Source organism: Nannobrachium achirus (genome assembly GCF_963921795.1).
Source record: "Nannobrachium achirus genome assembly, chromosome: 9".
NCBI classification, from domain to species: Eukaryota; Metazoa; Chordata; class Actinopteri; order Myctophiformes; family Myctophidae; genus Nannobrachium; species Nannobrachium achirus.
In genome coordinates, this window is record NC_137818.1 from 31,681,881 (window position 1) to 31,707,702 (window position 25,822).

A 25,822-nucleotide genomic window follows, 5' to 3' on the forward strand; every position below is an offset into this window, starting at 1 on the left:
TGCAGTTACTGGAATTTTGCAAAAGCAATGCACTTGCTGAAGGCACACTGCCCTCTCCTGTCAATATGAGAACTGTACACTTAGGCTACATCCATTTGATTTTGATTGGACTTTACTTCATATTGTCCCCTTGGGGGAATTTGCCCTCTGCATTTAATCCGGGTGCATCTCTCCATTCCGACATGTCTCCTTTCCGACAGACACTAACCCTATCTCTTACCCTAACCCTAACCTTAACCTCTATGGACGTGTTGCCACTGCGACAATAAGAAGTCACTGTCGGAGTGGCGACAGGTCGGAATGGAGAGAGCCCCCCATTTAATCCATCCAGCAATGAGCAGCCACCATGCAGCGCTATGCGTCCAACTCCAGTTGCAGAGCCAGTACCTTGGCACTGGCAGAACCACCTAACATGCGTCTTTTGATGTGGAAAGAACCTGGAGCACCCGGAGGAAGCCCGATGCGAACACAGGGAGAACATGCCAATTCTACACAGGAAGGCAACCCCGGTCTGGGTTCCAACCTGGGACATTTGCTGTGAATTGCGTCACCATACTGCTCATCCATGCATGGCTTGGGACCTGCTGGCACAGGTCATGTTAAACCAAATATTTCCATAAAACCATCTAGCTGCAGTATATTCAAATGGAGGTTTCAACATCTGTTAATAGGTTGGCTTGGTCAGGAGAACTACATCAGTGATCAGAAATTTGGTGTCATCCCAGAACCCAAACGTACAAAAATACATTATGAATTAATCAGATAAACCCCATCTCAAAAATTTATTCCTTCAAATTCACTCTTCAAACTAAAACGCCACCACAATAAAACTCAGTTGCTTACTTGCCTAATTATTTAACTGTGTCCAGTTGGAAACACCGGTTTCTTTCCTCTTTGGGCCCAAGCAGTGGTGCCTCCATGGTCCTTGACAACTCATTCTCTCAGACCAAGAATACAAAATAAAAAATGTCTAACAATATGCAGCTGAGGTTGTCAGAAAATTGTTTATTTGTATGCAGCAACAAACGAGGGATGAATTAAAAACCCAGGAACCTGATGGAAATGTTTTCACTTCTACCTCATGATTGTATGGCTTTTCAACGTATTGTTTTACTGCATAGCTCTGGCAGCAGTTAAGGAGGGACACATTCCCAGCCAAAGCAAGTCTTAGCCAATAATACTTTAGGTGACAGACATCACTCTCCTCACCCATGTGTTCCAGCCAACATCGACACGCAATTGACAAATGAAATGAAATTATCAAAAGGACAGGTGATTCTAAGTGCTGCATGTCGGAATGTTATTGCAGACTATACAAGCATGAAGGCTCCTAATTACATGCAAGTCGATCACATTGTCTCAATGGGTCGGGGCCTTGGTAGCTGGGGGTCATTTTGTGGTCTTAAAAGTGGAATGTAAAGGCACTTCTTAAAATAAGAGACGTGAAGATAATACGTGGGGGGGAAAGGCTCATGGCTAGACAGGGGTGGTGGTGGGTGGGGACAGTGACAGCAACTGCAATAAGAGGGAATATGTAACATGGTAAAAAATTATTATAAGGAGGGGGGAATGCTCTTGATCTTCAACCGTTCATGACCATCCGGACCAGCTCTGTAAAAAGAGAGAGAGAGAGAAACATTAGATTCATACACTACTATTGCTTTGTGGGGACCTGCTCCAATTACAGCATCTGGAGCTGAGCCACTCTCATTCAGCTTTGGCGTGTTTTGGCTGGGAGATGCTGTACTTGGGAGCTGATCTCATTCTATCCACTCATTAGAGGAAAGAAGAGGGTTGAAGAGAGAGGGAGTTGATCATCTCTATCTCCTACTCCACCAAACCATAAGGATTTGGCCAGGGCTAGGATCCAAAAAGAGTCTGTTAGAGAAGCCATCCTCTGGTGTTGGCTTTCCTCTACTTGAGAAGCAGACAGAAGGGGAGACGATGGAGGGGGCTAAAGTCAAATCAGATAAGGCCCAGCTACAATCAGCTTCCATCAGGAGGGAGGGAGAACAAGAGAGAAAGAGAGAGAACAATTCACTGCATGTCTCTGGTTAGTCTAACTCCAAGGAGTGACTGGCCCACTCTCCCAGAGCTGGTGGAAATACAGAAAAATAAAATACCCTGAGTCCCCAAAAAAGAAAAAGGAAATGAATAAACTATTTGTACTTGCCTACTATTCTAGTCACCAGGAGGTTAAAAGCCTGCTTTGGTGCAGCCATTCGGCTGCCCTATAAGCTGAAAAACTGCCACGCTTAGCCGTGTCAAGTTAGTTTTAAATGCCATCAGCCACCCCAGCTCTGAAGTCTGAAACCAGTCACTTCCCTGCATGTCTGCCATATGCCCGTACAAACCGAGGGGATGCCCAGACACATGCAGAGTTGGCCATGCTGCAGCCAGCAGGCCGAGATAGAGGGCTGCAGGAGGGCAACAGAAGGAGAGAACAGGAGGAGACTGCAAATGGGTCAAGGTCTCAGCACTAAAAGATGAAAAGACCACCAGGCTTTCCCACTATAGCAGCTACAGGTAGAATGTACCCTTCCAACAGCATTACTGTTATTATTCATTATGGCACTACAGAGAGCAGTGCAGAACCAAGGCCGATCTGAATTAAGGACCAGGCAAACAGCGAATGATAACTATACAGATAAGCTACAGTAGTAGCTTAACCCATTTATAATTTGAATGTGACATTTGTAACAACGCCCTGTAAACCCGGACAGATTTTATTTGGCTGTCAGTGTTTCTATGGATCAACAAATCACCCGGAAAGTGATCGCAACAAGTTCACCACTGCCGCCGTTATAGTTGTGGTGTGGACTAGAAAAATAAAAGAATATATAAATGATATAGTTATCATTCTCGGTAGTCGGTATGGATGGCCCTTTAAGCTGGGTTGTTGTGACAGTGCGCAATGCTTAATGGAACTAAAACAGTAGGAAAGCCTGGAGGAATCATCTCCAGGTATACTGTATACCAACATCCGTACAAGCACCTCAGCCAGACATGATGTGGCGGACAAAGGCTGTGGAGAAAGAAGAGTTACATGGTATAAACAGGCAGCTCAACAGCAAGTCATTCATTAAACATGAGTGTTACATGAGTGCACATATTATGTTGCATACACAGGACACCGTAATGTCTTGATAATTTCCACCCTCTTTCTGTCTACTTCTTCGTAAAGCCTACTTCATACTAAAGATTTGCAGTCTCGATAGCCCTGTTGCAGGTCAACTGAACTGATGGCGGCTGATTGAGTCACAAGACACGGAATCTTTCGGACCAAAAGCAACGAGTTGCAACGCATTTCTGATCACAAAAACACGTTGCTCACAGGAATGTGCCATTGTAATGTTTACAGATCAACCTGTTGTCCCCCCTCTCCCCCACGCAGTGTGTGTGGTATGTTCAATAGCAAAAGTCAATGTCTCTCTTCCTATCTGTCTAGGCAAATATACAAACAGTGATGAGTGCGTCCGATTATTACAATTTTATATCACACCCACCTGTCTGTGAGAGAATAGAGATCAAGCGAATGAGACAAAGGAAGGGTGGGAGTAAATCTATTTCATATTTGTATATGCGATTATACAATATAATAGTGACATGATAAGGAAATGGTAAACAATCTCCACTTGTTGCCTTGATATGGACAGTGCACTTATACGTTAGAATGTTGCAAACCACAGTTTGGGGGATTCTGTAGCAACTAGCAAGTGTTTGCAAGATTCAACATTGCGAAAAGCAACGGCTTCGACTCGACTCAAATCTTTGGTTTGAACTGGGTTTAAGACTTTTTCATTGTTGTAATAACTTCTGAAGATATCTTTATTTCCAGTGGCTGTCATTTGCATGTCTTCTTTCTTTCACAGGAAATGCATACTGCCAGCTATTCATTGCCCTCAAGCAACCTCTCTCTGCAGTCTTGGCAGTATTTTGAAATGGCGCACATGCAGTGTCATGCATAACCACAGTTGTCAGGCTTGGTTATAGTGGTCAGATTGAGTGGTTTGCAGGTTTATGATGACAGCAACGTTACACGCCATCAACTTAATTAGTAGCTCGCAAGCCCATCCAGTTCCTGTCTCTTTCCTTATCCCTCACCTTCATAATTGATGCAGCCATTAGCATCTTCATGTCCCGCCAACAGCGTCTCCACTTCCTCCTCTGTCATCTTCTCCCCTGGGAATAGAACACACACAGAGACACAGTTAATTCATATCAGGTGGGTGATATCGCCATCTCTTCGTAATATACCAACTGATTATTTCCCATTTTCCAGATATATTCGGGAGCTAAGCTATGATAAACCACAACTACAATAATTGTTTTAATTCAAAATACCGTACTTCCTACGCTGCTGCTCGACTCCTTACTAATACCAAAGTAGAGCATATTTCTCTAGGTCTTTAATCCTTACACTGGCTCCCTGTGTGTCACAGAAAAATACATTTCTGATCTTGTACGATCTTGTACTATATGAACCATCCAGACCTCTCAGATCATATGGGAAAGGTCTGTTTCTGGTGCCTACAACAACAAATAAACCTAGTGGGGAAGCAGCATTTAGTTTTTATGCACCACATATCTGAAACAAACTCCCAGAAAACAGCAGGTCTGCTGCTACTCTTATTTCTTTTGAAACACAACTAAAGACCTTTCTGTTTGCCGCTGCCTTTGATCGAATTATTTTCCTTTTTTTTTTCTTTTTTTCCCTCTTCTGAACAGTAATCTATATATTTTTTTCTTTGTTTGATGATTCCTAATGTAATTTTATAATTGCGTTTCCTTTGCTTGATGTTCTGTGTGAAGCACACTGAATTGCCTTGTTAAAATGTGTTATACAAATAAAATTGCATTGCCTATGAAATCTAAATGTGTCTAAAAAGAAAAGCCAGAAATAACACCTATTAAAGACCTGAAAAATACCTAAAAATGGTTTCCTGAGAAAAACGTATGTTTTTATTTTAATGGTGCCCAACCTTTTCATGTAAAGGTCCCTCTAGGTATTAAGTTTAAGTTTATTTGATCATCATCACAGTATCAATAAATTCATACATAAACAAAATCATACATCAACAAAACATCAGTTGCACTGTTACAGTGAACAAAAGGATTAGGCTGTAGCTTAAATTATCTAGAATTATATGTATTTTTTACCGCAGCCCCTCCAACTCAAAATATTTTGTTCCAGGGACCAAGAGAAAAAAAAACGATTTGCATTACAAATGTTTGCTTAAAAAAATTATACATTTAAAGATTTTTCAAAAATAGCAGATCTACAAGCTTGCAAAATAGCAGATCTACAAGCTCTCAGTGCCACGCTGTGAGCTTGTATATCTGCTATTTTTTTAATAGTTAAAGCATAAAATTATGGTTAAAGTGGTTAAAATGTAGAGTTCCTGGTCTAAATGGGTAGGAGTAATGAAAAAAAGAACGCAACCTACCTAGTGTGGTGAGAACGTGACGTAGCTCTGCTCCCATTACTGTGCCGTTGCCCTCCTTGTCAAAGACACGCAGTCCCTCCACGAAATCCTCAAAGGAGCCCTGGTCTTTATTTTTAGCAATGGCCTGGAGCATGGGCAGAAACTGCTCAAAGTCCATCATCTTGTGGTTCATCTCTGCCAATAGGAAAACAAAATCAATTAAAAATGGGTCACAGTGTGCTGCTGACAGCATCCCGCCACTCAGAATGACAAATGGTCATCTTGCACTGAGGTTTACCACTTCAACCCCTGCCCTGGCGTAGACATTTTGGGCATGTCACTATCGGCAAGAAAAAAATTACGATTTTGAAGATTTTCTTTTGAAAATCTTGCTGTGACATTGTAGATCGACAATTTTCGAAATAACTTAGAACATTTTTGTGTGTTTATGTGATTAATCTGTTAGAGAGAACATAGACACATGCCAAAGACGTCACAAATTCAAGAGGAAATTAAGCAAATTAAAAAAGAAGGTACTGTAAGTGATATTCTATTCTACATTTTTAGGTGGGTTACAAATTTCATCCAATCATCAGTAGTACTCATTCATAAACTTTAATGTTATTCTTTCAGTTCCAATTTTGTCTGCTCCTCTCTTCGTGTCATCACTTCCAATTTCACTTGTATGAGTTCTCTCCCCTGACTAAAATAAAATTGATATCCCGACATTAAAATGCATTATCCGTTTACTAAAGCTGGATAGACAAACATTGTATAGCAATGGAATGATTACTCAGAATATAGAGCCATTTAACACTTATTTTAACAAACAAATATATATCTTAATGCACCTTTAAGCACAAGCCAATGATGCATGGAAATGATTTAAAAATTGAATAGTCAATCCTGCCTGAAGAAGTCACAAAATCAGTCATTTATACATACAAACTTTTAATTAACTGATCGTGTCCATTGCTTTATTTATTGCACTTTGTCTCACATTTTGTAAGGCGCTATATTATGAATAGCTTATTATTGTTATGATCATTAATGTCCTTCCTTTGTGGCTTACCCTCGGACTTGGGGTTGCCCAGAACCTTGAGCACCTCAGCGTTGACAGGGTTCTGTCCCAGGGCCCGCATGACATCCCCACACTGGCTGAAGCTGATCTTTCCATCACCTGTTCTATCAAACAGTAGGAAGGCCTCCTTAAATTCTGGAGGGGAGAATGACACACAGTAGGTTAGGAGTCGATGTGAGAGAGAGAGCGGAGATGATGCCAATAGAGGGATGAGATGGGGGAGTGTGAATGCAGCAACATGAGAACGTGGCAAACTAAATTATAACAAGCAGTTAAAAAAACAACACACACAAACCAAGATGAGGGAAGGGGAGTTTGTTAATCAACTGGCACACATTACATTTTGATGCCTCCATTTGTTGGCCTATATTATTGGTCAGTTGTCATTGAACTGCTTAGAACAACAAGGACTGGGGAGCCAGGGCAGGATGTCAAGATTATCAGGTTCCCTGGGCCAGTCTGTCCTGGATAATTGGGGTCTATTGTCTAGGTTAAATGAGGAAAGGAGAGTAGATGGGGGACAATACCTGAATAGGATGATGACGTAATGAAATAAAGACCTAGTAATTAGGCTGCAAGACAGAAGCTGATTTAAACTTTAATGCGATAAACTGCCTGAACAAATCGAAATTACGTTCCAAGCACATCCATTTATACTTAAAAGCTCTTCATTAAAGTAACATAGCCTCGATTAGAATCGCATCAGCCTACTCAACCTAGTGCTGCAAGATTTGGGAGAAGAGGACGATAATGAGATTTCATTACTTTTCAGCCAGCAGGCCTACTTCAGGATCACTAATAATAGGACACACAAACAAGAAGAATCTTGAGGGAGGCCTGAGGGACAAATACATGAATGTTTGTGACACATTCATTTTACTCTCAAGTCTACTTTTATTGACCAGCACACACCTGTCTACAACACTTGGTGTGCATTACTATATCCTTGAGATTTTACCTTGGAATTTAATATGACAAATGCAGCCAACACAAAATTATAAACAGATTATGCTTAAAACAGTAAGCTGCAACCTTAATGTCATGCTACAATAACAAATGAAGCATCAAAACATTCATACGCATTACGCAACACGTCTCAAACTAAGATGATTAGATGAAGTAACTCAAACAACTGTACAGCGGTCCAACACGTGCAAAAATAAAAATAAATATGAATACCAAACATTCATCAAACTAAATAATCTATTCTCTAGTGATCCCAAGACTTTGAATTCATTTCTGATCTGGTACTTTTTGTGCTCCAATTGCATATACCTTCTCATTATTACCCTGTGTGTGTAAAGTGTAGCAATCATCAAACAACTGACAAATGGGACTGATGATACACACAGACAGTGTGTATTCATTAATTAGCTCTACCAGATGGAGCTCAACAGATTGCTCTTATAAAATGCTCTGTGCCAAAGATTTAGAAAGCCCCATCTGACACCACAGTGATATCAATATTTTATAGTATTGTTGAATATTAAATTAGGTCTGGAGTGTGGGTTATTAAGATGTCATCTGAGCCATCAATATATTAATAACTTATTGTTGTTGGGGTAGAGCAACTGTGAATATCATTTTCAGTGCACAACACTGCACTAACTATAATCCATCAATGATGACTCAAATAATATTTTCAATGTTTAAAAGGGCCTCAAACTTATTGCAACATCAAGCAAACAGCACGATTGTGTTAATTTTGTTGATTATGCAACAGCTAGTTGAACAGTCAGAGACCAGGCTTGTTTGTATCAACATGAAATGGACCATTCCCATAAACAGTTTGCACTGTTGTGGAGCTTTTCCTGTTCTCAGGAATGTGCCTCTTCCCTTCTGGCCTGCGCACACTTTTTCCCAACACCATATTTGGTATTGGAGGAGTGGAGGAAACTAGGAGGAAAGTAGGAGGAGAGTGAACTAGCTGTTGCCTATTATGTCAACGATGATTAAACAAACCAGACAGACTATGAAAATCATCCCCCGCTGTGCCAAGCACCAAAAAAGGGCACACTAGTCATGATTATGACCCTCTAAGAAGATAACAAACAAACTGTGTGGTAAACTCTGACACAATCTGCATACATTCCAGTACTGACATGGACGTAGTGTATTAACTGGCTAAAATAATATGATCCTTGTTAATATGCGACTGACAACACATTCACAACAGCATCGCAATACAAGAGTCAAAGTTGGTGTGACTCCTACATAAATACATATCGATTTACTTGAATAAAGTAAACTACCCCATATACAGTCAGTGACTATTATGTACCATCACCCAGGCACACCAACAGAGAACACACATTTGACACACTTGGTTATCCAGAACCAACATGCAGAACACAGACCCAAGAGATAGCCATCAGTTATGCGCTGCACGGCCGGGGGTCCCTTATCGCCAACTTACCATGTATCTGATCCAGGTTAAACTCAATCTGGAAAGAACAAGCAGTTGCAAGTGGAAAAGTGATGAAACAGTGGGAAAAGAAAGAAGGAAAACTTAACCAACCACGACTACGGTTAAAGGATGACAGCGAGCGTACAGCAGGTGATAGATAGCTAAAGAGAAAAGTTGCTGCACAAACAAATAAGAAATGAATGCATGCATCGCAAAACAGAGAGGTGGGGAAAAGGCAGAAATAAGTATAACGCTACAACACACATAAAAAACTCACCCATGATTTGATCTTCCGAGAAGTCAGACTGTTCAAAGAGAAATTAAAGCTAATGAAATTGCCGTTTTATTTTACCAAGCTAACGTTGGCATCCGTATAAAAACATTCTGAGCACATTTTTGCCTTGTCTAGTTCCACGGCCGAGTCTAAACATCAATGATCTCGCAGAGATCTAGCTAACGTTACCATTCATAACTTTACAACACACAGTACAGTAATGGCAACATATAGCCAGTGTGGTTCCTCCTACATAGGCTAGTGTTCTAAGTTACACTTCCGCTAGCAGGGACTACAAGCTAAAGTAACTCAAACATTCTCTCCATTCAAGTTAAACGCTATCGTGCTAAACACTGCCTTTTACGGTACTGAAAACGTACAGAATAATAACAGGGTAATAACTAATAATTTTTGCTTCAAGTCTCAGGGGACAGTGCTGGTAACCCACCATGTCTGTGCTGTTGTGCTGGCTGAGGTGCGAGGTGTGTCCGAGGAGGCAGCGAGCTAAAGAATGTGTGAGTGAACAGCAGGAAGGGCAGGGAGTGAAAAGACCAGCGGCAACGTCATCATGGCAGTGTTTCAGTGCGCACTGCGCAGTGCGCTTGGCAGGGCGGAGCAATGCAAGTCCAGTCAAGTACACACTACAGTCAGTGTCACTGACTGTACACCAGCAGTGGTGTAAAGTAAATACGGTAAATACACTTTTGAGTTATTTGTGCTTTACTTGAGTATTTCCAATTTGCAATACTTTTACTTCTACTCCACTACATATCTCGGATCCATATATTTTATTTTTACGTCACTACTTTTATTTGAAAACTTAGTTACTTTGTAGGTTTTGATTATCATTACAAAACATTATTACCCTCTTCAGACCATATATACATTCTGGCCATTTGAAAATAGCAGATCTACAAGATTGTAGATCTGCTATTTTCAAAAGATTTGTATACATGGAATAGGGACATATGAGTAGCCTACCTTCTACTTTTGGTTCTTTTATAGGCCTACATTTTGACACCAATACTTTTGTACTTTTACTCAAGTAGCCTACAACTAAATTTGTATTTTGTCACATGCGCATACATTCACAGGGTCAACATTTTACATAATTTCCATCATCATATTAGTTTACAGTCCATATCCTTTCTCTGTGGTGTCATTCTTCCTGGTCGTATAATCAGTCCATTTCTCCCATTTTTCAAGAAACCGCTCCTCTTGTATCCTGAGTCTATGTGTAAAACCTCTCTGTCGCATATATTTCTTCCACAATGCACAGCCACTGCTCACAAGTTGGGGAGTAACTACTAACTTCTATACCACAGTCTCATTATTGCTTTTTTGCTGGCTGCCAGTATAGCACCTTGACCAGATACATGTCACCTCCATGTGTGTTTTCCTGCGTCAAGTTTCCTAAATATAATACCACACTTGTCTTTGGTATTTCATATTTCAATATCTCTTTTATTACTGACCACACTTCATCCCAATATTTGGTTCCAAAATAGGCTATATATGTTCTGTTCGTTGTCAGCGTCCATGTTTCCACAGTCTCCAGCATGGTTGCTTCTCTGCTGCGACTTTTCCTCTGATCTTTGGTGTTATAAAGTATAAATAGGGTTCTTCCAGCAAAACTCCCTCCACACTCTAGAGCTTGTGGCTGTGCACTGTCTTACAAATATTCCAGACTTTTACTTGTAACAGAGTATTTCTACATAGCATACTTTTAAAAACATGTAGGCCTAGTGCTTTTTCCACCACTGAGTACACTGACTGTACACTGCCAGAGCCAGGCAACTAGGCTACCTGGTAGTTCTCAAACTTTGTCGTGTCAAGGACGGTAGGACACCCAAATTGATATGAATTTGGCTGTGCACTCTCGTCTGAAAATGTTTTGTGCTAGGGAGTGGGATCCGGGCCCCAGAAGAGAACATTTATGTGCTAAAATATTTCTAAATTATTCAAAATCTCCCAAACATTTTGATAGATATTTTGATGTTCAAAGATCAGCAGATCTACAAGCTCTCAGGGCTGCACGAAGTGATACGCTGTGAGCTTGTAGATCTGCTATTTTTGAATAGCCAACGTATAAATGGACAAAGTAGTTTAAATGATTGTGATGCTACTCAACTACTTTTGGAACTCCACCCAAGGACCCCTGTAGTCAGGGAAAATTAGCAGAATAATTGTCAAATCTGGGAATAAATTCCTTACCAAACAATTTCGTCACCAATGTGTTTGTAAACGTGTCTAGTAACATATCAAACAAAGATTGAAATTCAACATCCCTAGCAAAATGTTTGACAGCTAGGGTAATTCTGGGTCTCATTCACTTACTATACACTGTACTATAAGAGAACAAATCACTGTATAGGCTTCTATTGCAAACCCCCGTTTGGAAAGATGTTCTGCCAGGGACCTCCAAGAGAACATTTGAGATGTTATTAGTCTATTATGATGTTTTTTATTTCGAAAATGATTCCACATTTTCCCCAATTTTTTAAGATTTTCCTAAAATCTAATAGCCAAAGTAGATTTTATGCTATATTAACTCATTTTGCTGGGAAGTTGGGAACTCCCTGAGACCCCATTAAGGACCACTGGAGGTCCTTGGACACCTCTTTGAGAACCACTTTAGAAGTATGTAAATTTAAAGCTGAAATCCGGGACTTATTTTAAAGGGTGTGACGCTGGTGTAAGTAATATTCAATCCAGATCTTTAACAAACAGAATATACATCTCAAGTCAGGAACTCAGGATATTTCATCCACTCCAAAATTGGAATTGGAACACTATAAAATTGAAGCTAATAAATTGGTTCTTTCTCCTGATTGAATGAAAATGGTATGTTGTTAACTTATGAACAGATGACAAAAACAAAACATTTTCATCAGTGGTGGAAGAAGTAGCAGCTTCATTTTCAGTGTTCCAGTCGTGTGATCACTTCCATATTCACTTGTTTATCCTGTGTCCTGTATGAGTTGAGTTCTCTCTCCTGACTGGATATAACTAGTAAGACACCTGAGGGTGGAATGCGACCTCAGGGTGACATGCGACCTTGCCCTATTCTTGACTATCTGGCCAACCACAGCGTTTCTCTGACGATTCTAGTTGTTGTCATTCTGGGGGGAGTTTGTTCATGTTTTTAACCCTAGGAGACACGGGGAGAACATGCAAACTCCACACAGAAAGGCCCTATCGCCAACCCCACCTAGGGTGTGAGCGATAGGGCCTAGGAGATGTGGAGAACACTATATATGGAGATAGTCCAGTCCATCATGTCATATGGGACTACCGTCATCGACAGTAGCCATTGTTAGGCCGGAGTCAATGGCTGTCTGTCTGACTGTCTGTACAGGAAGTGATGTCACATGACATACTTTTTATGCCCATATATGAGTCATTCTGTACCACATCTCCATGTTTAGGCCAAACAGGTTCGCTCCATTTCTCCATGTATAGGTGCAAATGCTCAACGTCGAGCTTGACAAGGAGGATACCGCACATTGTACCTCATCCACCCTTTCTTCTCTCTCCTTTTGGTATCTTTATCCTCCTCCTCCTTTTTTTCTTTTTTATTCTTCTCTTTTTTTCACAGCCGCCCCCATATTTATTTACTTTAGAAAATATATATTAAATTCTAAGAACGTTTCGAGTACCAGTTTGATACAAGAGCGAATAAGCGCTACACTTCTGGAATCCTGTGCGTCGACTTAAAGTCGGATCCAGGCCTAATAACTTTATCTAGCCGCCCCGTTGCCACCTCCTTGTTACATTTTCTTTTCTGAGACACATTGTACCTCATCCACCCTTTCTTCTCTCTCCTTTTGGTATCTTTATCCTCCTCCTCCTTTTTTTGTCTTTCTTAGTCTTGTGTATCCTTCTCTTTTGGCTACTGTCTATGACGGTAGTCCCATATGACATGATGGACTGGACTATCTCCATATATAGTGTTATCCACATTTTGTGTAGCCGCCCCGTACAGGAAGTGATGTCACAACTCGCTGACATCACACTGACATCACTCCCGTACAGAAGGAAGGTTACAGAAGGAAGGTTACGGAAGGAAGGAAGGAAGGAAGGTCACTCAAGCGACACGGTTTTTCAGAGTATATGCGACCTTCGGTCGCAATTAGTCTCCCTCCCAACCTGAAAATGTATACCGCTCACTTAAGAGCTGGATGCACATGGAGATTGACTCCTGTTACTGAACAAACACTTATTAGCAATGAGTACTATCAGAATAGAGATATTTCACAGCTATTTAGACAAAAGAATATCACCCTACCTTGTCATTTCAATTGTTCAAAATGTGCAGATCTATAAGCTCAAAACATCACGATGCCATTTTGTGAGATGTAGATTGTCTATTTTTTCATTGGTTAATGTACGTTTAGTCTAAATCTATACAAAGTAACTAAAGTTTTAAAATAATGTATTAAAAAGTACAATATTTGACAGAGATGTAGTGGAGAATATAAAGTATCAAATAATGGAAATACTCAAGTACCTACATTTTTCACTGAAGTGGGATATATAGTACTTGAGTAAATGTATTTAGCTACTTTCCACTACTGCTTTTCATCAATGGTCATGAAGTGGAATCCCGTAGTGTTTCTTTTGGTTGAGATCATGGACTGGTGCCACAAGTCTAGCCTGGAGCGGGCCTTACTTTGCCAGGAGACCTCAGGAGGTCTGTCCTCCTTTTATGGCCTTGTGGTCCTCTTATGGAAAAGCGCCAATGTCTCCCCTCTACTAGTAACACTTTGTTCAGACTTTGGTGTCAGAGAGGTTAACCACTTGAACCCTAGCATCCCTATTCTGGGAATGCCATAATAGGGGAGTATTCGGTGAAAATAGGTGAACATTCGCCCAAAAAATATTCGATCTACAAGCACTTGAGTTTGTACGTGAATCCTGTGAGTTTGTAGAGCTGCAATTTTTGTTGAGGGAAAAAAGAAGAAGGCCAAGGATAGACCCCTGGGGGACCGGACCCCGGTCAACAAAGTAGGTTTAAGTGGTTAATTTTCATGACCTACTTACACTCAACACTCAACTAAATGGGTCAGGTGGCCTGGCCACTGGCGTATTGTGGTCCAGCCACACCAGGCTGGTAATCCGGCCTGACAGCGTGTTGCCGGTTCGAGTTCTGATCCCGATGACCTTTGCTGCGTGTCACTCCCTCATCTCTCTTCAACCTACTGTATACCTATCAATAAAGGCATAAAAGCCACCAAAAATATCATAAATGAATGGCCAGAATGGGTCAGGATATGACAAAAAAAAGAAGAAAAAAAAAGAAAAATAGAAAAATAGAAAAAGAAAATGTATAGAAATAGCAAAGAAAGCATGCATGGTAATGGGAGCAAAGCTGAAACAACTTTAGATAAATTGTGTCAAGCAAGCCTAATGTGGGGCACGGCATAGAGAGGGAGAGAAGAATCAAACATCACAATAATATTTAATTTTCTTTGATAAGCTTTTAAATGGAAATACATTTTAATGTTTAGGTGACCTGATTGCCTATACACCTACATTGGCTTATCTGCCTTGTTATTATAGTCAAACAAAAACATGTTTTTCCATGGTATGTTTTTGTAAAAACATTTCCAAATTGATGTCATACAGAGGAGATATATAGTGTATGCAGCCCTGTCTGTTCTTTGTCTTGAATCGAAACAGGGGAGATATGGACAATATGCTTGCAACAGTTAATAGAACTAACCGGTCATTTAAAAATAATCAGTTTCTGCAATTTCTTTATAAAATGGGTGGTCACTAATGCTCATTATAATATGGTAGGATTTGTGTCTCAGAGGAGGGCTGTGGACACTTCAGAAACTCGCCTACCACCAGTGACATCATCGATGGGGGATCCTCATCCAAGGTAATAGAAACTTCAGGCTTTCTATTCCAGGAAAGTTACTACATGCTATAATCTTAGCCATTGTTCTTGCATTAATAAAAAATACAATTTGTACCATTTTATCATAAGTATTAGTGAGGACCAGTACCAATTATGTGAAGATAGGTTGAAAATGGGTGAAGTTCTTCACCAACCAGCCTTTTTCCTTAAAGTGGTTAACCAGACTAATTGATTTGTTTGCGTTCATTTGTTGATGAAATAAAAGAAGCTTTATATATTTAAAAATGTGCCTGTCAGTAATTCAATACGTTGAAAGTAAGTAATTACAGTATTTGGAGTTGAAAGTTAGTATCAATGACACATGGTCCACTCTTCTAGTATCTTTTTATAGCTTACCAATAAGGGAGAAAAATATCAACGATTTCTTTTGTCTTTATTTTGGCCGGCTTACAGTATAATAACAAGTTGCCTGCAGGGGAGAAAGAGTATGGTTTAATTAAATCTCGTCTAATTAAAGGAACCTCCAGTAATAGCATAGAGGCAAACAGCCTCTTCCTCCCTAAGGAGGCCACATACTGACAGGCAGCCGAGATCTTGTTAATGCCCTATTTAAGCTGATTCTAACTCAGAAGTGTAAACCTTCGTCTAATTACGTCAAGATTTGATGATTTCTAGCTTCTTGTAATTAATCACAGAGATATTCAATTTGCTTTTTATTAGTACAATTTTGTATGCAATAAACTGATGTCAGATTGTTGCATCGATTGATGTTTTAGTGCAGGTCACTGAATGCATTGTTATGTACTGGCTATGCTACAATTCATCATGTAGTTTAGTTATTGACAGATTTACATGCTTGAACCTCTAGGCCTTTATAGTCACTTGTGCCCCACATTATCTTTGTTAACAGCAGTATTGGATACCTTACAGTAGTTGCTCCATGCACTCACCTCCATGGTGCTGGGGTCAAATGGGGAGTCCGAGGGTCGCAGCATCCTGGGCTTCTGCTCCGGGGGTGGTCTTGGAGGTGCAGGGCCCTTAGGGAGGCATGGGAATGGGGGCCCGAGTCTCGGTTGGTCCCCTGGTGATGATGGTGACTTCTTAATGGAGGGCTCTCGTTTAGAGGCCATTCCAACGTCCATAAAGCCAGCCTAAAAACAGCCCGAACCTGCTGCTCACCTTCTTTTCCCTGCACCAGCTGCTAGCGGTGTGGCGGTCGAGAAGAGAGGAGAGAAGGAGGCAACGACCGAGCTACAAAATGAAAAAAGTATGTCAGATGTGTATTCCCTGGAGGGTGGGGGGGATGTACAATGTGTGTGTGTGTGTGTGTGTGTGTGTGTGTGTGTGTGTGTGTGTGTGTGTGTGTGTGTGTGTGTGTGTGTGTGTGTGTGTGTGTGTGTGTGTGTGTGTGTGAGAGAGAGAGATAGAGAGATAGAGAGAGAGAGAGTGATGATGTCTGGAGGACTGACAGGTGGACGAGGCAGAGGTGGATGTATGGAAGAGCGTGTGAGTGAGTGACTTGAAGAGGATGTAGAACGAGGGGGTGTGCATACATACAGAGAATCAAGCTCAGCGTTTTTTATCTTCAACTGCATGCTTTTATTTGGGTCAGAAAGGTGGGAGGGAGTGGGCGGGTGAGGAAGCGTGCAGTGATTTGCACCCACCTCAATACAGAAAAAGAAAGCGTGAGGGATTTGACACATCTCGACACACAAAACACCAGCCTGACTGCCATCAGTCTCCGATGCCAGCAGTTATATTATGAACACCTATTGTGTGTCTTCTTGATGTTCAGTCCGCTAATAATAGATTGCTCTATTTTGGCTTGTGGAATAATAGATGGTTGCTCTGTTCCCCGGATATTCTCTGTCGTCGTTCCGGCTTTCCGTAGAGCTACTGAAACTGAAGATGAGGCTACAGTCTTTGGTAGAGTAGGAGTGGAACAAACCAATCATAGAAGTCCACATTTAGAATATGTTTCACTCTGTGGAGGTTGAAGTTCACATATGCATGACTCATGTAGACGAATCTCTTATGTGCATTGTGTATAATACGCTGCCCTTTATGCATACATTCTGACTACATACGTATATTTATAACCATGTAAAAAGAAATATGGTGGCCAAATAGATTATTTAGCCGTTGATAACTTGATTATGTGGAGCAAATGAGGAAAAGATTGCCATTATGTGATTTCAGATTCAGAATAGTTTTCTTGTTCAAGATCCAAAATATGTCCCATTATACAAGTATAAAGAGAGTAAAATAAAGCAATAAGCAACTAGAGGTTGCACTTTAAAGAGTAAAGTCCCTGCTTCATCTCTCTCTCATCTATACAATATGTCGTGCTTGCATAACGTCTTCAGACTAGGATTTGAGTCTAGGATGTATATGCTACACACAGTACCAGGGGCGTCACAGGGTCTTAGATAGTGGGGGGGATGATTGAAATATCCCCACACAATGGTATAGCAAGCCAGGAGCAGCAAATAGCTCCATAGTTAGCACACAGCACAGCGCATACGCACGCACGTCTCACACACACATACACACACACTATAAAGATTGTTCTGTTCCCACGTTAGATTCAATAGGCTATTACTGACAGAAAAAAAATGCACAGCGGTTTTGCAAATAAGTCATGCTTTTTGCATACACAGCGGCAGCATTGTAAGAAATATATGTCTCCAAGGGGGAAGGAGGGAGAGAGAGAGACCTTTTTAAAACCCTCCTTTATCCGAACTGTCATGATGTCAATGTTGCATGCAATGTTGTTTACATATGCCTGGAGCCTCGCGGTTCTGTATTGAAACTGGGAGACTGCTTCCGGAAGGAATGTAAGCACAATGGTGGGGGCCAGTGGGCCTGGCAATATTATTAACTCCATATTTCTTATGTCACTGTAGGCTAATGAATGTATGGAGACAGTGAGTCTATGGGAACCAGGCTGATATTCATTGGTCTTCTGTTAGAGAGGGTGCGACACCTCTTTTGTTTAACAGTGCCTCAGTGAATCAGTTTAATGTTTGTTTAAGTCAACATATATTTGTTGAAGTTTATGTGTTGTTGATTTTTAGCTAAACAAATTATCACGATGACTAATTAGTGTAAAGTTGACATAAGAGGAATGTTTGATTATGTAACTAAAGAATGTAATTTGAACGACTTTGAGGTATATTTGCCATGAGTATTCCAACTAATAATTAGTTGACAGGCAGCCTACTGATTAGTCATTCATTTTCAGTCTAATTCGTCTCAAAATATACAACATGGGCAAGGAGGTTGGGAGCGCTTGGCTGTAGTTTCGGTAACGAGAGGTTGCGTTTGTGTTGATGAGAGAGCCAGTTTGCAGTGGAGAAATAAATTAAATTTAAAAAAAGTAGCCCGGCCGGCAAAAAAGGTGGGGGGGATGAGTTCACGTTTTTATGAAAGTGGGGGTGTTCCGTCGTACTCACAATGAATGGTGGTGACGCCCCTGCACAGTACACACGTTTTGCTATGTCAAAACGCTGAGGAAAAAGGCTACAGACATACGACATATGACATATCACTAGACAAACATGATGCTACGTACACACATTTTGCTATGGCAAAACGCTGAGGAAAAAGGCTACAGACACACGCACAGCCACGTATAGGAGCGGTCTACCACCGCTCAAAAAGAGAGAGAGTGCAAAAGAGAGCGAAAAAATAAATAGAACATCAGCATATTGTATCTTTAATACACCAACAGCATTTCTCAGTAGCTGCCCACCTAACTTTATGTAAACAACTTCACAGTATCTTCTATATACAGCCGATTAGGTAGGACCAGTTCAAGCATATTAGAATGCATGAAAAGGACAGGAGAGGGGAGAGGTGTGAGGCCTCCGGCAATAGGCTGCTACCATCAACATGGCACGGAAAGCCCAGTACATGATCTACTCTGCTGAACCGCCCGCTTACCGGTGTTGGTTGCTTCAAGTCAATGGGCCTTGAAAGACAGCGCAGCATGCAAGTGTGGCGAGCCTGAGCAGACCACAGAACACATAATCACCACCTGTACAGACCACCTTCAGAGGCTGACCTCTTGACCAGAGAGATGGTTGTGGCTGCGCAACACTGAGTTGTACATTTCATTAGACGATGATATATGGAGGAAGAAGAAGAAAAGGGAAAAGGCAATTCTACAAACAGACAACTTGAACTTTATACATTGTCAGTGATCAGGCCTATATCACTGTCATGTTCTCTGTAAACGTAATCACCAAGTTTGAGCTGTGCATGGCCATGCATGCAGGCATGGCATACAGAGAGTAGAGGATGGGGTAGAGGTTGAGGGGCAGGCAGAGGTGTTGGAAACCATTCTCAGCTGCACACGCTGGGGTTGAGTTCTAAATCCCTGAACTTCAGGACAAACTCTGCTGAACTGTGGTCTACAAACAGCATTCAGCAAACAGCAGGTATATAAACAATGGCTTTTGTTATTTTAAAGACCATAGGATTATCAAGGGCCACTGCCACCCTGTGGACTGTTTCTGCTGCTACCTCCTGGTAAACAGTAAGCCTATTGGAGCAGCAGACTCAGGGACAGCTATTTCCACCATGCAGTCAACTGCACTCAAAATCATGCGTTTGTATAGAACAACATTCTGATGTACTAGGCTATTTAGAAATATTTTTTTTATTGTTGCTACAATGCCAAAACCAAATAATGTTACTCTCATGTAGGACTATAGGTCAGTGATATATATATATATATATATATATATATAGGTCCTATACAACCAGTAAATACAGGATAATATAGCAATATGAGGTTTCTGGAGAGATTATGGAATTGGTATTGGTTCTTAGAACATTCCATCCAGATGTAAAACAGATCAAGCCATCTTTACATTTTGTCAATGGGGATTGGGGACCATAAGTAGGTCTAATTCAGTAATTCGCCACTAGATGTCAACATTGCACAACGGCAGGATTTGACCATTGCTGAATTCAGTAGCAAATGTTGGATTTAGACAGTTGATTATAGGCTAATTTAAATAATTTGTTTATAGGCCCTATTGATTATTTACAGTAACAGCCACGCCTCTTTTTGATGTTTTTTACTAACCTAGCTAAGACAGTAAATGAACAAAAATGCTTTAATAGGCTACATACAAATTGAGTGAAATAATCTCCAGCCCTATAGTTTCAAAATACTTTGGTTGATAGAAAATAAAATGGTAGGCCTACAGCCTACTAGAGTTCTCTTGGTGACCAGTTATTCTGCTCTGCCTCCACTGCATCGTGGATGTAGGATCACGTAGCAGGATAGGCAATTTAATTAAACCCTTCAAACTGTGTAATTGTAGGCTGGTGAATTTCAATTTGGGGTTGGTCAGTGAGGATAAGGACTGTTTGTTTAGGCCCGCCTGCCCCCTTCACCCCACATTATAACCATATATAATCTTGCTTAGCACCGCAGTGACCGCTGAGGTCACTCCTAAGATTTACAACTCTGGGCGTTACTTTGCCCGTTCGTCCTCCAATAATCGATGCTCACCGACCCCCAATGGATTTTCGACACAATCCATCGCGCGCTCAATGGGCCTTGAAATCACCGTTAATGTGTCTCGGGCCTCAGAACAATAGCGACATAAGACCCTTACTGCGAGACCAACGGCACTTCTGGGCTGGCACATTGATTAAACAGTAGGCCTATAATAAAAATGACTGAAAAACAACATTGTAACAAAGATATCCCAAATCTTTAATCAAAATTATAAATCTTATTGGGATTAAAAAAGGTTTTCAAATAGGTCTATTTCATTTAGGAAGATCAAGAGATGTTTTCAGCTCTGGCGTGTAACCTATTCATTGCGGTCTCGTTTCGTGACGCCTCACGCGAGGCCAGCTGATTGTTGATGAGTGTCTGCCGAGCAGACAGCATCGTGTCAAAGCACTAAGAAGATTAGACAGCGCGCTGTCTCACGTTTTCCATATAGGCCTAATGTGCGAAAATAATCCACCGCTTTGGGCTATTCATAAGGAATAGACTTTATTATAGGCCTGTGAATTTCCAAAGCTTTATGATCAGGAAATCCAAACTTGGCCCTCCATGTAAATTGGGCCTAGGCCTATATTTTACTTAACTTAGTTGTTCACTCACTGCCTACATAGTAGTCCTAAACATGTCTAAATTAATTTCAGAACAATTGGTCACTTAATTGGAAAAAATATATTTAATTGATTTTTCTTTCTTTCATTTCATATGAGCTGTTGTGAGAACAAATTGAATTATTCCAAGTTAAAGGAAATGTTTCAACAGATCCTCAGAGGTGCCCCCACTGACTAATGAAATTATGGCAGTTCTCCCACCTAATGCCATTCAAAGCCCCCCCTTTCCCCCCTGCTACGGCAAATCTCCAAACCACCTGATTTATTTTTAATGATATTACACCCCTCAGTCGGCTGTGTCATGGTAATAATCGTGGCTGCTCCAGCTGCCTCTAGATCACATTAGCCAGGCTTAATATTGACAGTGTTGGGCCCACTAAACAATGAGGCTATGGGGATAGAGAGCTTAGTGGCTGCCTAGCCAATGGGCATATTCTGCAGGAGGTAGAGGAGAAGCAGGCCAGGATGCTCCTGTTCCCTATGCCCTGGAGGACTGGCACCATCATTAGACAGCTTTTCCTAAAGTCCTGGAGCCTTAACCCACATCTCCCAGACCCGGACCCCACCCTGCAGCTCCAGACATCAAAACCATACTGACGAGGGGGCATGAAACTAGTGGCAACTTGATTCCCTGCCATTCTTATGCAAGATGCAAAGGTCTACCTGGGTGACAACTCCGCAGCTGCACCTTGTGGTGCATGCATGGGTTTCCAATCATTCAAGACAGAAAGAAAAAGATTAGTCTTCTTAAGCCTATACTCTGTAATATGACGGTGTTGCTTGCTGGCATACTTCTTTTCGACAAGCGCCAGCTTTAGGATCGTCACCTGAAGATAATGAGATGAAAAATCTATGGCTGGATGATCATCTTTTTCACACATCTACAGTATTTACAGCATCTAAATTATAACCCGTGGGTTATTTAGATGAAGGTCAAAATGTTGAACTTTTTGAGCGGTGGTAAACCGCTCCATAGAGTGGCTGTGTGTGTGTCTGTAGCCTTTTTCCTCAGCGTTTTGCCATAGTAAAACGTGTGTGTGTAGCATAGAGCTCCATAGAGTGGCTGTGTGTGTGTAGCATAGAGCTCCATAGAGTGGCTGTGCGTGTGTCTGTAGCCTTTTTCCTCACCGTTTTGCCATAGCAAAACGTGTGTGTGTGTAGCATAGCCTGTACATCCTAGACTCAAATCCTAGTCTGAAGACGTTATGCAAGCACGACCACCACTCACTTCACATTGGGTGTGATTTATAAATATTTGATCATGTTTATCCACGAGTTTCCTACGCCCCATAGTGCATTGCGCAAACGTCTGCACCGAGGTTCCGCTGCCGATTTACAAGCTCACAACGGGTTGCATCTGCGACGCGACGTGAGCTTGTATGTCTGCTGTTAAACCCGGAAGTTTGGTCCTGATAGTCTCCAGTAAACTCCCGCGGAAACTTGTGGATACATGTTTTTTTTTTTTTTTTTTTTTTTATCCCACGATTTTGCAACCCTTTTTCACCCAGTGCCTATGTAATCCTGGGCTCTACTCTCCCTCTGCTGCGCCTGGGGAGACAACGGACTGACCTCATGCTTCCTTCAATGCATGAGTAGTCCAAGTTTCTTTTCACCTGACAGGGGGGATTTCCCCGGGATGGACGTAGCGCGTGGAAGGAACACATTATTCCAACCAGTTCCTTTCCCCTCCATCAAGCGCCCCGGCTGGCCAGGGGGAGGCATTATTGAGACCAGGATTACTGCATGTTTTTGTGAGGGTATCAACCCTAGGAGACACAGGGAGAACATGCAAACTCCACACAGAAAGGCCCAATCGCCGACCCCACCTAGGGTGTGGGCGCTGATGACGCGGAGGGAGAAACACGCCCCCAGCACCCACAGTGTCCCCCGGCGGGAATCGAACCCAGGACCTTCTAGCTGTGAGGCGAAGCGCTAACCACTGCACCACCGTGCCCCCATATACATACATGTTTAATCATTCACAACGATACAATACAACCCAACATAATACAAATCTATGGCAATCTAATTTCATTAGAAAGTTGCTTTTTTCCGTTGGACTAATTTAGGTTGGCTTGGCTTCTTGCTGAATTTGCATAATGGCCACATTGGAAATCAGACTGGGTCACTTGTGGGACACTTGCACCTGATCACAGAGACACTGGCTGTCTGCCAATCACACCTACGCAATTAATTCTCCCAATTTAAAAAACAACACCAGTAGGCTATTAGTTCTTGTATTTGTCAGGTTTCCGGTGTCAGGTAGACATCCCTGTACGCCGAGGTCCTATATCCTCCATCTCAAATTGTTGTTTGTAGGAGTGGAGGGGATTGTATATGGGGGCCCACAGATTACAATCCTTGATTAGTGGTTGGGTGTAATCCTTTCAGCCCTTCTCTCTCCCGCTCTCTCCAAAATACCCCAGGGATATGCCCGTCTCCCTGCGGACCGCCAGCATGGCAGATGGAACCCCCCCCCCCTTCTGCCCCCTTCTAACTGCACACCCAAAAACACTGTTGATGCCCTGGGATGGAGGTTGTAAAGTATCCTGAATGTGAGACCACAGGCACCTTTGTTTAATGGATCTCTCCCCACTTAGTGAGAATAGCCCCCGGGCCCAATTCCCATTCTGAAGCTACATTTCTGTCCAATTGGAATGTTTTCCAAATCCATTAGCCCAAAGGAAGGGGAATGAGCTGCAAACAATCTGTGCTCATATTTCTTGGCTCTAATCATAACAGAGCTTATCAAAACTTACTTTGTGATACCACTAACGAGACAATTTGTTTTTCACTCCAAGTGGATTCACACCACGTCTGTTCACAAAAGCTTTTGAAATTCTGGCTCAAAGTCACACTATTCCATATGTAAGTGTACGTGAATCTACAGATATCATGTGTCTTGTGTGTTGAGGCACAGCGAGATAGATTATGTTCAGTTGGCTGCAGGTGGCGCAGTGTGGAAATTAGCAATTTTACGCTTTCAATTATCTAGTAGTCTCTGTGTATAATATGGCTTTGATTTACACACAGACATAGGTCTCCATTCTCATCTCCCCCATCACTGTCTGGATGAAGGATTTTATGGCTTTTCTGGTTTCTGTTAAATGAATGGTCTACTTTAGAGTGATCTAGCCAATGTCTATCGTTCTATGTTTAGAGCCTGGCTTTACTAGATTCGATAGCAAACACACCAGAATCATTGTAGAGTAGACGGTTTGTATAGGTACAATTAAAAAGAGGTTAATAGTCCATCTCTGTGCACACTGATGCTCCCCTGTGTACTGTGGAGTCAGAGGGGCTGTCAGCCTCTCCCTCAGGAAAGTCTGCTTTGTAACCATATTCAGGCTCACTGAGCAGCAAATGGAGAGAGTTGAGCCCAGGGATTTCTTAACTCACACAGTGGCTGTAAACCATGCACATACACTGTACAGGCAGACAAATTAGCATGCTGTCAAGAACAAATCTCATACTTGTGCAAGAGAGATTGTTGCTTGACAGACATTTGGAATTGAAAAAGAAAAAGAAAAAAACTCAAGGCACTTGTTTTAGTATGATACCCTTATTATGAAGGCTATATATGAGATTAAATGTGTGCATGTTGCACAAACAATGCAACATTTAACCCAAAGTTGAACGAATTTTCCACTCTCTTTTTAGGTATTGTCAAATGGTTAGCTGAAACTTTAAAATGCACAAATAACTGTAAAATGTTTCTGCTATCAAGAAAAACCTTTCATTTTAGAAATTAGAGAACATTCCCTCTCCTCTCTCCCCAACTCTGTCCCTCAACACCCACCCATGCACGCACACGCGTGTGCACACGCACCCACACACACACACACACACACACACACACACACACACACACACACACACACACACACAGTCGCACGGTCTCTCGCTCATGCACGCATGCACACACACACACACACACACACACACACACACACACACACACACACACACACACACACACACACACACACACACACACACCCACACACACACACACACACACACACACACACACACACACCCTTGCACTCATCCAAGCTCCCTCCATCCTTTTATGAATAGTACAAGGGGCTCAGCTTTCAGTAGCGGCCCAGGGAGCATGTGTGCAGAGCTTTAATTCCTATTGTATTCGTGCAGTCTGTGTGTGTGTGTGTGTGTGTGTGTGTGTGTGTGTGTGTGTGTGTGTGTGTGTGTGTGTGTGTGTGTGTGTGTGTGTGTGTGTGTGTGTGTGTGTGTGTGTGTGTGAGTCTGTGTTTTAGCGAAGGAAAGGGACAGGGAGATGGAGGTGGAGAAAAAGACAGGAACAAGGACCCATCTGTCAGCACAGTGTGTACGAATCCCCCCAATTCCTCCCTGAATCCCCAGGGACCGGAGCGAGAGACAACTCACTTGTGGCAGTGGTTTTGTAAGGGGTGGGGTGGGGGCAGTAGTAATAATAACAACAGCACTTAAAAAGCTAATGAGAGATTCCAGACTGGTTCTCATTCTGGAGAAATGTTTGAATAAAATACAGATTTTGATCAGCCTGCGTGAGGTCCTTGAATTGAGTGTGATATTTAAATCTGAGAGACCATTTTACACATCATTAAATATTATAGAAACCACTTTA

The 25,822-nt window shown here is 41.7% G+C and overlaps 1 protein-coding gene across 4 annotated transcripts; it reads right to left on the bottom strand.

Annotated features, from left to right (window-relative positions):
• Positions 1-985: 985 nt before the first annotated feature.
• LOC308291919 (myosin light polypeptide 6) lies at positions 986-16,184 on the bottom strand (the record flags this gene model as incomplete). Of its 4 annotated transcripts, none has more annotated exons than XM_080734069.1 (6): positions 986-1,611; positions 4,105-4,182; positions 5,448-5,621; positions 6,499-6,642; positions 8,924-8,951; positions 16,005-16,184. In XM_080734069.1, 6 exons carry the CDS (start codon positions 16,182-16,184, stop codon positions 1,583-1,585), a joined length of 633 nt encoding a protein of 210 aa, XP_080590195.1. In that variant the 3' UTR covers positions 986-1,582. The 4 variants fall into 4 exon arrangements, with proteins under 4 accessions (XP_080590195.1, XP_080590194.1, XP_080590197.1 ...); XM_080734068.1 differs by lacking the exon at positions 8,924-8,951 and adding an exon at positions 9,192-9,219; XM_080734071.1 differs by lacking the exons at positions 8,924-8,951; positions 16,005-16,184 and adding exons at positions 9,192-9,219; positions 9,637-9,739.
• Positions 16,185-25,822: the final 9,638 nt, after the last annotated feature.